Source organism: Phascolarctos cinereus, unplaced genomic scaffold (assembly GCF_003287225.1).
Source record: "Phascolarctos cinereus isolate Bilbo 61053 unplaced genomic scaffold, phaCin_HiC Scaffold_1;HRSCAF=81, whole genome shotgun sequence".
In the NCBI taxonomy this organism is placed as follows: Eukaryota; Metazoa; Chordata; class Mammalia; order Diprotodontia; family Phascolarctidae; genus Phascolarctos; species Phascolarctos cinereus.
The window spans coordinates 214,626,304-214,640,523 of record NW_027555514.1 but is presented as its reverse complement, the minus strand read 5'-3'; the positions used below and the strand labels follow the sequence as shown (position 1 = coordinate 214,640,523).

The 14,220-nt window shown below is 44.9% G+C and overlaps 1 protein-coding gene across 1 annotated transcript; it reads left to right on the top strand.

The window, feature by feature from the left end:
* The first annotated feature begins 792 nt into the window (after window positions 1-792).
* LOC110194147 (keratin, type II microfibrillar, component 7C) lies at window positions 793-11,904 on the top strand. The gene is made up of 9 exons (XM_020966325.2): window positions 793-1,176; window positions 5,692-5,900; window positions 6,756-6,816; window positions 6,959-7,054; window positions 8,200-8,364; window positions 8,593-8,718; window positions 9,042-9,262; window positions 10,757-10,788; window positions 11,406-11,904. Exons 1-9 carry the CDS (start codon window positions 793-795, stop codon window positions 11,570-11,572), a joined length of 1,461 nt encoding a protein of 486 aa, XP_020821984.1. The 3' UTR covers window positions 11,573-11,904.
* The last annotated feature ends 2,316 nt before the right edge of the window (window positions 11,905-14,220 follow it).

The following is a 14,220-nucleotide window of genomic DNA, read 5'->3' as shown; positions in this document are numbered from 1 at the left end:
GAAAATGCTATCCACATCCAGAGAAAGAACTATGGAGTCTGAATGCAAATGGAAGCATGCTATTGCTCTCCTTTTCTTTTGTTGTTGTTTTATTTCTTCTTTCGCGTGGTCCCTCTCATTAGTTCTAATTCTTCTTTACATCATGACTAATGTGAAAATATGCTTAATATGAATATGTAAGTAGAGCTATATCAGATTGCACGCCATGTTGAGGAAAAGGGAGGAGAGGAAGGGGGAGAAAATTTTAAACTCAAAATCTTACAGGAGTGAATGTTGAAAACGAAAAATAAATCATTTTTTAAAAAGAAAAAAAAAGAAACTAAAAAAAAAAAGAAAACATCCATTTTTCTCCCTCATGGGAGGGAGAAATCCTTATTCCTGGATGGGGGTGGTACTGATCCTAGTAATGGAGGGAGAAAGAAGAAGAGGGAAGGGTGGGGGAGCCAACTACAATTTCCAACTACTAGGAAGGCTTTTGCCTTTTGCACTTAGGTAGAAGAGAAAGTGTGACAGGGGAGGGGGGAAGCTTATAAAGGCTTTGAAGATGAAATGGGATCTGTGGGTCCATGAACAGTGATTGTTGACACAGCTGTACCAGAGAGGCAAGCTAAGTTGGTTTTTAAGAAGACAGGAGTGATGCCAAGCCAATAAAATGCACCTATCATCACCTTTTTGCTGCCCCCTTTAATGCAGCTCTCCCTGACAAATAAAAAGGCAGAGCCACTGCCTAGATCTCAGAAGCATTTGCTGGATTCTCATCCATCAGCACCAGGACCTTCTGCTACCTTCGCCATGACTTGTGGAATTAGCACTGTGGGCTGTGGATTCCGCCCCAGAAATTTTAGCTGCGTCTCGGCCTTCGTGCCTAGGTTGGGTGACCGCTGCTGCATCAGTGCTGCTCCCTACCGAGGAGTGTCCTGCTACAGGGGACTGACCGGCTTTGGCAGCCGCAGCATCTGCGGAGGCTACAGGGCTGGCTCCTGCGGCCGGAGCTTCGGCTACCGCTCTGGGGGAGTGTGTGGACCCAGCCCTCCCTGCATCACCACCGTGTCTGTCAACGAGAGCCTCCTGACCCCCCTCAACCTGGAGGTTGACCCCAATGCCCAGTGTGTGAAGCATGAGGAGAAGGAACAGATCAAGTGTCTCAACAGCAAGTTTGCTGCCTTCATTGATAAGGTCAGTGTCAGAGGCCCTTGGGTTCCCAAGCTTTCTGTGTGCTGGGCATTAAGGGAAGACCCAGATCAAGAAGGGAAGATGGCTGCTACCCTTGGGATACTTTTGGTCTGGTTGCAGAAGAGGTGAGAGTGAAGGTAGCATGGCGTAGCGTGGACAGGGACTTGTGTCTGACATCAAGGAAACCTGAATTCAACTCCTTTCCCCAGAAACTTAGGAGCTGCGTGCTGCTGGACAAGATACTTGTCCTCTTTGTGCCCATTTCTTCATCTGTCAAATGACTCAATTGCTTCAATGCCCTCTAAGATTCCTCCCAACACTAAATCTCTGATCCTAAAATACAGAGATGAGAGAGCAGGACAGAATGAGGTGCAGCTGGACAGAGCTCTAGATCTCAATGCCTTAGGCGGAGACAGAGAAAGAGGGGGATGGAGTTAGGATGCTAAGAAGCCTGGAGATCTGGAGAGTATGCTCTATGAGTTTGGGTTGGGAAGTGGAAATATCTGGTTTGAAGAAGAAAAGAATGGATGGGGGTGAACTGAGATGGTACGTGACTATGGACAAGTCACTTAACTCATGTAAGCCTCAGATTCCCCATCTGTAAAAATTAGGGGGTTGGCCATCTGAAAGTCCTTCCAGCTCTGGGCTTATGAGCCCATGAACCTCATTAGAGATTGGCATGGGAAAGAGGAACGAGATGTGTTTTGCTTGACCCCAGAAAGCAGAACGAGGAATAGTGGGTGGAAGCTGATGAGGGACATATTTCCGCTATGAAAAACGTCCTAGTGATCAGATCTGTTCCAAAGTCGAATTTTTGGCCTTTGGAAGGTAGTGAGTTTCCCATTTCTGGAGCTCTTCACAGAGAGGCTGAATGACCACCCATGGAGGAAGAGGGTATTGTAGAAGGCACTCTGAACTGGATATAAACTAGACAAGATGATCTCTAAGGCCCTTCCACTCCTCTGTCTATTGCGTTGTGCTTCAACCTTCCTGGGGGTGGTCACTTTCATCCTAGAGTTTACCTTTTATAAATCAGGAAGTGAAGTTTAGTGGTCATGTAGAAGGCAGCTAAGGCGGCTCAGTGGTTAGTCAGGAAGATTTGAAATCTGGCCTTAGATACTTTCTAGCTGGGTGACCCTGGGCTTAACCTCTGTGTGCCTCAGTTTCCTTATGTGTAAAATGAACTGGAGAAGGAAATAGCAAACCTCTCCAGTAACTTTGCCAAGAAAACCCCATGGATAGTATTGCCATGCTATGATCCATGGGGTCATGAAAGGTCAGACATGACTGAACAAGAACAAAACAACCATAGTGTTCCTGTGGAATCGAACTTCGGTTCATGACCTTGGGACGATCCTCAAAGCTCTCTTTAAGAGAGGTACCACTCACCTTGGCCATTTGAATGTGGGTCAAAAAATGTTTGATCCAAATATCTTTAAGCCAAATCAGAATGATGACAGAATGAGGAGGGGATCTATCCTTAAAGGAATCAGATGTCAAGAACCCTAGAAGCTTTGCAGGTCATCTAGTCCAATGTCTTCATCTTGCAGCTGAAGAAACTGAGTCCTAGTAAAGTGGAATAATAGCTAACATTTATATAGGGCTTTAAGGTTTGTTAAGTGCTATTATCTCATTTGATCCTTTTATTACCCCCTGTTTTACAGAGGAGGAAACTGAGATAGACAGAGGTTAAGTGACTTGCTCAGAGTCACACAGCTAGTAAGTGTCTGAGGCTGGATTTGAACTCAGGTCGACCTGACTCCAAATCTGGCACTCAAGCCACCATATGATTTAGCTAGGAATGACTTTCCCACACAGCCAATTAAATGGCTGAGTGGAGGTTCAGACCCAGATCTCCTCTCATACACAGTCCAGTACTGGAGCATCTTTCCCCTATACCTTGACTTCCTTGACAGCCTTTGGCCAGACCCATATTGAATTTCACTCTAGAGAGGAAGAGACTGCCATCTTTTGTCTCCACTGAGGACCAAAAGAAATAGCCTGAAACTGCAACATGAGGGTTTTAGAATAGATGAAAGGAAAGAAAAATTTACCAGAAGGGAGGATCATTAGACAACGGGACAGGTTGCTGTGAATCCCCTTCTCTGCAACAAGAGAGATTGTTATGTATTCAATGACTTAAATGGAATTCCATCTGGAACCAGGGGAGGAGGTGGGAGGAGCTGCTTTCAAATTTTTCATTCTACGGTTATTAAATGTAATGTTCTGGGAGTCTGGAGAACTGGGTTGTAGTTCTTCTTTCACTAAGGTGCTGTGTGACCTAAGGCATGTTGCTCAACCCCTCTGAGCCTCCCTTTCCAGCTCTGTCAAATGAAGGAGTTGGACTGAATCATCTTTGATGTCCCTTTCAAGTCTCACATTCAGTGGCTGCTGATTCTAATTGCATTATTATGAAAGAACCAAATGTTTTGTGCATTATGCAGCCTTATTATTCACCTTTTTGGCGTGGGTATGGGAGGAAGTTTACTCTTTGGTTTAATTGAACGGCATTATGTCAGCTCTGTGCTGGATGCTGGACATGCAAAGATGAAAAAAAAAAAACCTGACAGAGTTCCTCCTCCTTCTTCTCTCCTCCCCTCAGCTCTGATTGGTTGTTATATCTTGCTGATTCTGTCTTAACAATAAATCCCATTTAATAGAGCTTTAGGATATAAACCAAAATAGGATACCACAAATTGTCTTCTTCACAACAAGCCAGTGAAGCCCTGTGATGCCCATTTTACAGATGAGTAAACTAAGGCACAGGGAGCAATCTGCTCAGCATCAGACGTTTTAGACGTAGATTCTTCTCAAACCCAGGTCTCCTGACTCCACAATATGCTTTCCATCACTCTAGGCTGCCTTCTTCCTCGTGAGTATTTCTTAAATTCCTCTCTGTCTTTCTACTTTCTACCGGTGCATCTTAGCTCAAGCTCTTGTCAAGAGTCCCTGATTAGTGTTATATAGTGTCATATAGTCTAACAGCATTATATAGTCTTATAGTTATATAGGGTTACATAGTCTGCTAACAGTTTTATCTCCAGCAGTCCTCTCCCCTCTCCGAGTCAAGTGAACAAGCATTTATACATCACCTGCTGTGTGCTAGGCAGTCTGCTAAGCACCGGGGATACCAAAAATGAAGAAAACAATCCTTGCTCTCAAGAAGTTTGCAGACTAATGGGGGAAGACCACATGTAAACAACTATGTACAAATAAGATGCATATGGGATAATTGGAGATCTGAGAGGGAAAGCAATGGCATTAAGGGGACCAGGAATAAACTTCTTGCAGAAGGTAGGCTTTTACCTGAGAGTTGAAGGAAGCCAGGGAAATTAGGAAGTCTAGCTGAGGAGGGAGAGAATTCCAGGCACAGGGGGCAATCAGAGAAAACTTCTGGAGTCAAGAGACTGAGTGTCTTGTTGGAGGAACAGAAAGTCTCCAACTCATACCTTGTAGACCAACCAGCACAAGTCTGATCGTGTCACTTTTCATTCAGAAATCTTCCATGGCTCCCTATTGCCTAGAGGGCAAAATACAATCCACATCCTGGTATTTGAGAAGTGCCACAATTTGGCACTGTCTTACCTTTATATATTCTATACTGCAGCCAGAATGGATTAGGAGCTCTTCTCCAATCTCATTCTGGTTCCTTCTATCTCCTCACACTCTCAGGGACCAATCCCTCGTGCCTGTGATGTAGGAACAAGCTGCTAACCTCCACCTGTTGAAATCTTTCTCTATTTTTTGAGACTCAGTTCAGTTAGCACTTCTCTTAGGAATTTTCATACATCCCCAGTTGAAAAACTCTCCCTCCTGACACTTCTTTGGGTCCTTTACCTGGATCTCTCTTTCATGTCTACCATATTCTACCTTGTAACGTATTAATTTGTGTGCCTGTCCTGGCCCCCCCACCCCCAATCAGGTTGCACGTTTCCAGGCAGCAAGGATTGTGTAATGTTCAGCAACTACCTAGCACAGTGCCTTGCATGCAGTAGGCACTTTATAAGTGTTTCTTGAAGACTATCAGATGGCATAATGGATAAAGTGCTGGACTTGGAGTCAGGAAGACCTGCATTTGAATCTTGTCTCAGTTGCTTTCTGGCTGATGACTCTGGGCCAACGACTTGCCTCCTCTCAGCCTCAGTATCTTCATCTATAAAATGGAAATAATAATAATAATAATGTGAACTACCTCATCAGGTTGTTTTGAAAATCAAATGAGATACAAAGCATTTTGCAAACATTAAAATGCTATATAAATGTTAGCTATTATTAAACTCTGTGACCTCTAAGGATGACTTAGGCTTTAGATGCAGAAGCTGTCTCATTTCTCTTTTGAAGTAGCTGATGCTCTGAGATGCTAAAAGAGTTACCCAGGTCTACAGAGGCAAAAAGAATTGGGACCCAGATGCTCTAACACCAGATACAGTGCTCTTTCCATTACTTTTATCCGTGGTGCAATCACACAGATCAGCTCCCCAAAGGCACACGCTCAGACTTTTTGCATTGGCATCATAGGTACGATTCCTGGAGCAGCAGAACAAGCTTCTGGAGACCAAGTGGCAATTCTACCAGAACCGGAAATGCTGCGAGAGCAACTTGGAGCCCCTGTTTCAGGGCTACATCGAGACCCTGAGGCGGGAGCTGGAGTGCGTGGAGGCTGACAGTGGTCGCCTGGCTTCTGAGCTCAATCACGTGCAGGAAGTGCTGGAGGGCTACAAGAAAAAGTGAGTAATTCGTGAGAGGTGGGAAAGGTTCCTGGTATCTGATAAGAATGCGCCCCTAAATCAGGCTTGTAAATACTGCCTACATGCTCATTCCAGGCTTTACTAGAATTGGGGATATATAAGGGAATCTTAGAGTATCTGCTTCCAGAGAAGCACCTCCCTGGGGAATAGAAATGAGCCAACTTTTGGGGGCAGCTAGGTGGCACAGTGGATAGAGCACCGGCCCTGGATTCAGGAGGACCTGAGTTCAAATCTGGCCTCAGACACATAACACTTACTATCTGTGTGACCCTGGACAAGTCACTTAACCCCCATTACCCAACCAAAAAAAAAAACCCAAAAACAAACAAACAAAAAAAAGAAATGAGCCAATTTTTGTGATGTGCCCAGATCTGGACAAAAGGTTCCCAGGGCTATGATACCTATGTATGTGTTATCCTGGCTCCTTTCTTCTTTTTTGCCCTTCCAAACCACTCTACCCTGGTTCCATGGCTCAGCCAAAGGAAAAGCTGCATTGGGAATCAATGGATTTGAACCATCCTCCAGGCTCAGTGGCTCCTTACAAGCCACAATTCTGGGAATGAACGGAGGTGCCCTGGGAGATTGGGCCAACAGTCTTCTGAGGACTGGTCTTATCTGTTTAGACCAGGGGTGGGGGAACCTATGCCCATGAGGCCACATGTGGCCCTCTAGGTCCTCAAGTACTGCCCTTTGACTGAATCTAAACTTGATGGAACAAAGCCCTTAATAAAAGGATTTGTTCTGTAAAACTTGGACATCTAGACTCCAGGTGCTTTAAAGCCATTTTTTGAGATTTGTTCAGACAAAGCCTGAGCCTCTTCTCTCTCACCTCAGGTATGAGGAAGAAGTCGCTCTTCGGGCTACAGCTGAGAACGAGTTTGTGGCACTGAAGAAGGTGAGTGATTAAGAACCAGGGACGAGATCCTGATCCTTCCTGCTCCCAGCCTCTAGGGTCCAGGGGCCTGCCTCCATCTTTCCAGTCTTTTGAAAAAGTAGATAGACTTTGCTCAGTTATCTCCCCTACAATCTCTCAACAGGAAGTAGACTGTGCCTACCTACGAAAGTCAGACCTGGAAGCCAATGCTGAGGCACTGACAGAAGAGATCAACTTCTTGAGAGCCCTGTATGAGGAGGTGAGGGAAGCTGGTCATTGAAGGTCAGGGTAACCAGAGTATCATTGTAGCAGAAGGCTTGGCAAGCCAAGACAATGGGTGGCTGTTTTGGTGATAGGCACCCTACTGCTCCCCATTGTGTTCCCTACTGATCTTCTGCTCAGCCCTATCCCCCTCCTCAATCTCTACCCCTTTCCTCTCTCTCTCTCTCCTTCCCCTCCCTGCCCCACTTTCTCTCTTCCTCCCTTTTCCTCCCTTATTCTCTCTGTTTCTCCATGTCCCCATCTTCCTCTTCTTTCTTCCCTTCCCTCTCTTTCCTCTCTGGTTTCTCCTCCCTTATCTGTGGTCACCTCAGTCCTGCCCAGGCTACCCAAGGTCATTACAGCTATGACTGATGACCAGGTTCGAGATTGAAATATGGGTAGAAGTAGTGGGTGAAAATGTGGGTAGGGAGGGGAGAGAGTATTTCACTCTCTGGATCTAGTAACAAAAAGTCTAGGGCCAAGCAAGGACATTTCTCCCAAAGTATCAGAGACTGACACAAGCAAAACATTCTCTCTGGGCTAGAGCTAACTTCTTTCTCTGTGCTGACAGATAGGAGGAATAGCACGTATAATCTCATGCCATGGAAAATCTCCAGAGTAATTCGGTTGTGTTTAGGGAAAGTTAACCTGATTTCTCTGACAGTTTTTGCCCTTCCTAATTCTTTTGGGCTAAGAGAAGGTTAAGATGGGCCCATGAACACTGGCCTAGATGAAAGCAGTGGCTAAATCTAGAAAAGGTGTAGGGACAGAAAGAGAGAGAGAAAAATACAGAGAGACAGACAGACAGACAGACAGACAGACAGACAAACAGAGACAGAGAGATACAGAGAGAGAGAGAGAGAGAGAGAGAGAGAGAGAGAGAGAGAGAGAGAGCCAGTCTAAAATCAAACAACGCCAAGAAATAATTGGGATGAAACAAGGTCCAGAATAGAGATAATTGCTAACGAATGTTATTTGACCCGAAGAAAGTTTTCATTCTATGAAGAATGTTATATTGTTTCACAGAGATGCATCCCCCCCAGACATAGGTTGTTGGGCTCCGATGAGATAAGAGCAGTCTGGACCATGAACATGAAGCCCAAATAAATTGTTTGTCCTCTTCTCTCCCAATCCACTTTACAGGAGATCCGAATCCTCCACACCCACATCTCAGACACCTCCGTCGTGGTAAAGATGGACAACAGCCGAGAACTCAACATGGACTGTGTCATTGCCGAGATCAAGGCTCAGTACGATGACATCGCCAGCCGCAGCCGGGCTGAGGCCGAGTCCTGGTACCGAAGCAAGGTGAGTGGGTCTGGCTCCCTCAGGTCCTAGAAACTGCAGTGGGAGGAATCTGATGCATGGGGAGTAGATGTCAGAATGGACTGGACCTCTGTCTGTAGACACATCCCCAGAGTGGTTTATAGTCTTCTCTGGGGGTATTTGAAGGAGGCACAGATGCCTTCTTTAACTGAGATAGCATAGAGGCAAAGGCATGAATGTGATGACACATAAACTCCCTGCCTCCCGCAGTGTGAGGAGATGAAGGCCACAGTGATCCGCCATGGGGAGAGTCTACGCAGGACGAAGGAGGAGATTAATGAGCTGAACCGCATGATCCAGAGGCTGACTGCTGAGGTGGAGAATGCCAAGTGCCAGGTATGAACCCAACATTTCTCTTCTGTCCCCCCATCACCAGAAATGTGAAAAATTGAAGCCAGAGGGTTTCAAGTCAAGCACCATAAAGCTTTTTACAAAAACAGAGAGGTAGACTTTCTGTGGATTGTCCTAGGACAGTTGACAGACCACCAGACACTATGAAACCTTCTTTCTTGGAGTAGTCCTGCATGGACAGCCCAGGGGGATGGGGGAATAATTGGATTGTCTCTGCTGGTGTCATAGACTCTAGGTGTCCATGAGTCCAAGACAGTTCAATAATTCTCTTTTCACATCCTACCTATGACACCCCCACACCCCACCAGAATTCCAAGCTGGAGGTTGCTGTGACCCAGTCTGAACAACAGGGTGAGACTGCCCTCAATGATGCCCGCTGCAAGCTGGCAGGCCTGGAGGAGGCTCTGCAGAAAGCCAAGCAGGACATGGCTTGTCTACTGAGGGAGTACCAGGAGGTCATGAATTCCAAGCTGGGGCTGGACATTGAGATCGCCACCTACAAACGGCTGCTGGAGGGCGAGGAATACAGGTAGGAACCCCTAAACCAAGTTCCAAGGAATTTCCAAGTGTTGGCAAGAAAGAAATTTCTTTATTAATAATTAATATCAATATAATTAACACAACTACGTTTAAATGTAATTAATAATAATTAATTTAAATGTAATTAATAATGATAAAATTAAGTTAAATTTACCGTAATTAGAATAACAAGCCCTTAAAAAGAGAAGAGTGAGGGGAGAAGTGGTATCACCACAGATAGTAAATAGTCAAGTTAAAAATGGAGCCAGGTGAAGGGGGAAATCTCTGGTCACCGTTCTCTATGACCTTAAAGAGTAAAAGGACATTCCTCACAATAACTCTGTGCAGATAACAGCATCTTCATTTTTCCAGATGAAACTAAAGGTCAGAGACTGTGACTTTCCAAGGGTCAGACAGTTAGCAAATGGCAGTGTTTGAACCCAGATTTCTCTTGCCTCTATATCTAGTGCTGTCTGGGCATGTTAAGCATAAGGAGCTGGTAGGCTATCCAAGCAGGGACATGCAGGTCCTCACCCACAGTGAAGGTGATCCCCTTACAGAAGAACACTGACTTTGATGGCCTTTTTCTTGAAGCATCAAAGCCAGGATTGTAGCCCAGGCCTTGAATTCAAATCCTGTGTTCTGCCTACTATACCACCATGTTTTCCTCCTGAAAATGGTATTATTTTTATGAGCTGCTTAGGGGAAAAGATTGCCAGAGCTCAAAACTAGGCTTCCAATTCCAGTGCTCTTTGGACTACACTGGCCTGCCTCACTTAAAGATAGGGGCCTTATATCAGACTTCAGAGTGGTCTGCAGGCCTGGGTACAGGAGACATTAAAGACAGGTATACCAGTGATTGGGACAGGTAAATTAAGGTGGCTTATTATAGCTAATTTAACTCAGAGAATTATATCTTTCCCCTACCCCAGGTAAACATCAGAGAATACTAAGTCAGTGCTAGGGTATGGGAGAAGAGATAAAACCCAGGTTCCCAGAATACCCTAGTGAGGTCTTGACCATGCACTAAAATGACCCCCTAACTCGCACCAGCCAGGAAACACTAATCTAGAAAGCAATCAGAAAGGAGAGCAGGGTTTCAAACATCCCTGACATCAGCAGAGTTAATCAATCAATCAGTAAACATATATTAAGTGCCTACTATGTGCCAGGCATTGTGCTAAGTGCTAGGAACACAAAAAGAGGCAAAAAAAACACTCCCTATATTCAAGGAGCTTACAGTCTAATAAAGTTAAACTACTTATTTGCCCAAGGTCCCACAGGTAGTAAAAAGCAGTGTCAAGATTTGAGCCCAGGCCTAGTGACCCACAGATTCAGGGCTCTTTCCACTATGTGTACCCAGGTATCCTCCCCATCCCCCCAGCCCCATCTCTCTAGCTTCATCTAACTTTTTCCACATTCCTGGAAATTTATCAACTGAGACTGAGTGAGTTGGGATCCTATTCTGACATTTCTTTTCTCTCCTTTTCTCTCCCCTCTTCAGGCTATGTGAAGGTGTTGGTGCTGTGAATGTCTGTAAGTAATTTTGACTTTGAAAGAAGAGATTGAGGTTACATAGCAGGGAGGACTTCTTGCCTGGGAGAGTAGAGAGGCCCTGTAAGAGGCGCTTCCTCTAAGACCATGACAAGAGGGCAAGGGCCAACTCCAGTCAACCTGATCTATATCTTGCCACAGGACCCAGATGGCTCTGGAGGAGAAAGTGACGCTGGTGACTTGGCATAGCCCTCCCTCACTTAAATCCAATTTACTTGCAAGTCATGGAATCATCTTTGTGATGCCATGGTCCTCTTCCAGAATAGAAGGATAAACAACAATAATGACAAGAGGGAGTGCTCTGATCTACCATAGGAGACCAGACAAGCCCATGGAAGGGAAGTCCCATGGGGTTAGTCTCAGGAAGGACTTCTCAGATGGGAAAATGGGAAGACAACTGAAACAGGGCAGTGAGGAACCAGATACCATTTCCTTCCTGGGAAGTCTGGTCAAATTAGAGAGATTGTTACCAGAATGGCTTGAGACAAGAAATGACTGGTCTTGCTTGGAGTTGGGAGCTTGAAAATGTTGGCTTCACAAGCAGGAAATCTAATATTGCCCTGAACCCTCTTCCTTCTCCTCCTCTCTTACTTCTGCAGGTGTGAGTAGCTCCCGGGGTGGTGTCTCTTGTGGTGACCTTTGCCAGTCCGGCTCTCGACCCATCACCGGCAGTGTCTGTAGTGCCCCTTGCAGTGGGAACCTGGTGGTGAGCACCGGAACCTGTGCTCCCTGTGGACCCCTCAGCACCAGCTGTGGAAGATTCTAGAAGGAGCCAGAGAACCAGAGGTGCCCTTTCCATCATCTCCAGATGTGTTCTATTCCCTAACAGCCCCCCCCCAGATCTCAGCCTCCTAAAACAGCTGTTTTCCTACCTCGTGTTCTGAGAATACACCAAACTCCCCATTCCCTTACACCCATGATCTGGAAACATATCTCTGATGGTAGGGAAATAGATCCCATTTACAGCTCCTTCTTGGATCCTGGACCCAAAAGGGGTTTGTATACAGGGCATTGCTAATCTGCCTCAATCCTTCTCAATGCATATTGTCTTATGTTTATCCAATAAACTTTGGAAGCCATTTTTGGCCCTGAAATGTATGGCTTTCTTGTGGTTTCTCATCCAGGTGATGTCCATTGGGAATGGAACATTCCCACTGGGATAGCAAGCCCTCCTGAAGAACAAGACAAAGCAGAGGGTGTCACTGGTACGAGCACTAGTGCAGATTTTAGGGTTATAGATTCCAATAACAGAGAACTTAGAGATAATCTAGTCTGACTTCCTCAAAGATGAAGAAATCAAGGAACAGAAAAATAAAGTGAAGTGACTTGCCCAACATCACACGTAATTAGGAGCAAGGCTGAGATTCAACCCCAGGTTTTCTGGGTTCCAAATCCAGAGTCATTTCTGCTACACTCTTGCTGGGTTAAGAGCAACCTAGATACCAAGATGAGAGCTCATGGATCTTGTCCTGACCCACTCTCAGGAACATATAAAGTCTCACTTACAAGGCTTACACTTATATACACTATACAAGTTTTGTTGGGGAGGTGAGGGAGAGAAGAGGGTGGTCTTAGAGTGGCAAACAGCTATTGAAAGGCAACATAGCTCTTTACAAATTATCTTTCTTTATTCAACAAAAATTTATCAAGTGCTTACTACGTACAGATTGTGTAAAGTGCTAAGGAGAATAAAACCATTTTTCATAAAATGCAGCCCCTTCAACCAAGGAGCAAAAGAACAAGGGACATGATACCAAAACAGATCATGATAACTTACAAAGACTTGAGCCCTAATCCTCTGAGCTTTCCCTCCCTTTAAGGAAAAAATTATATCAGCCTATCACATCTCACGCCTTGGCAGAAGGTCCTAATGGTCTTCTAAAAGAATTTCTACCACTTAAATAGATTTAGGATCCTTACAGAATAGCCCTGACCTTAGGGATTTAAGAAGCCTAGCCTAGATAGCACTGAAGAAAGAACTTAGTGAAGGTCAACAAAAAAGTCATGTAACTGGGTGTTGAAGGGAGCATTATAGAGATGCACTTTCTTATTTTACCTCCTGACTTGGCACTAAAGGACTCTTGCACTTTGACATAATGAAGTAATACCTTCATTGGTTACTGAGAAGGAAGAAGTGATGACTCAGTAGGCCTTTAAAAAGAGAGTGACTTCATCTTTGGCTCACTCTTTCTTCCCTTCCCAACTATGGGGCTATTTTGAGGCAGCTTGCCATAGCCCTAACCTCAGTCCCCATGAGCTTGTGAGCAGCTGACAGCTCTAACCCAAAGATCCAGTTCTTCTCAGAAGGACGTGGGCTTTAACTAACAAGGCTAAGCAAGCCATCTAACTAACTCTTTCTACCATGTTCAAGGCACTGTTCTGGAAATACAGAAATAAATGTTTGTAGTCTAGGAAAGAGATAAAGCATGAATGCCAATAAGAAGACAGAAAATGAAAAGTACTGAGGAGAGATACATACTAAGTACTATGAAATCCTTCAAGAGGCAGATCATTCCTAGTAATCTCGGCAGTTAACTCCGCACCCTGGGCTTCTGGGCCTCCCTGCCCTCCTGAGCCTTATTCTTCATATCTCTTTGGTTTCCCAACTCGGACTCTCAGTTCTATCCAAGGAACTTGCTCCCTTCCTCCTACCACCACTATTGCAGCATACCTCCCACTTCTGAATCTTCCCACAGGCTATTCTCCCCTTGCCAGGCATAGGATATTCTGATCCAAACTCTACTAACCCCCACCCAGTTCAGCTTTCATCCTATTCCCCCCCATCACTGAGGTCCATCTACTCTCAGCTCTGTCTTTGTTTCTCTGTGACCTACATATAGTAGGACCTTAATAAATGTTTGCTAGATTGTTTTGTTTTGTTTTGTTTTGTTTTGTTTTTTCCTGATTCATGTCCCATCTCCCCCACTAGATGGAGAACTCTCTGAGGACAGAGACTGGCCTTCCTCCTTCCAGATTTCCCTCCCTCCCCAGTTTATCTCATTTTTCTCAGTCAGTCCTTATTTCTTTATCTCTAGCTCTGTTCTTCCCTCCCTCACATGCTCTCTCACCTCAAACAGGGATGTTCAGAATACTTTCTTCTTGCTTCTGCCTGGCTATAGAGTTATGTGTCAGAAACTATAACTCCCTTAGCATCTTTTCCATTTCTCACTGTCCTGAACCTTGTGGTTTGGGATAATCCAGAGAATTTAGAGAGGCAAGAAAAAGAGTGACCACAGAATATTAAAGATGAAAGGAATTTTAGATCATCCAATCCAATCTAATCATTTTAGAGATGAGGAAACTGAGGTCAAGTGACTTTCCCAGGTCACATAGATAGTAAGCAGCAGAGTTGGGATACAAATCTAGATCCTCTGACTACAAACACAGCTCTCTTCCAGCAGTCCCATATTGTTT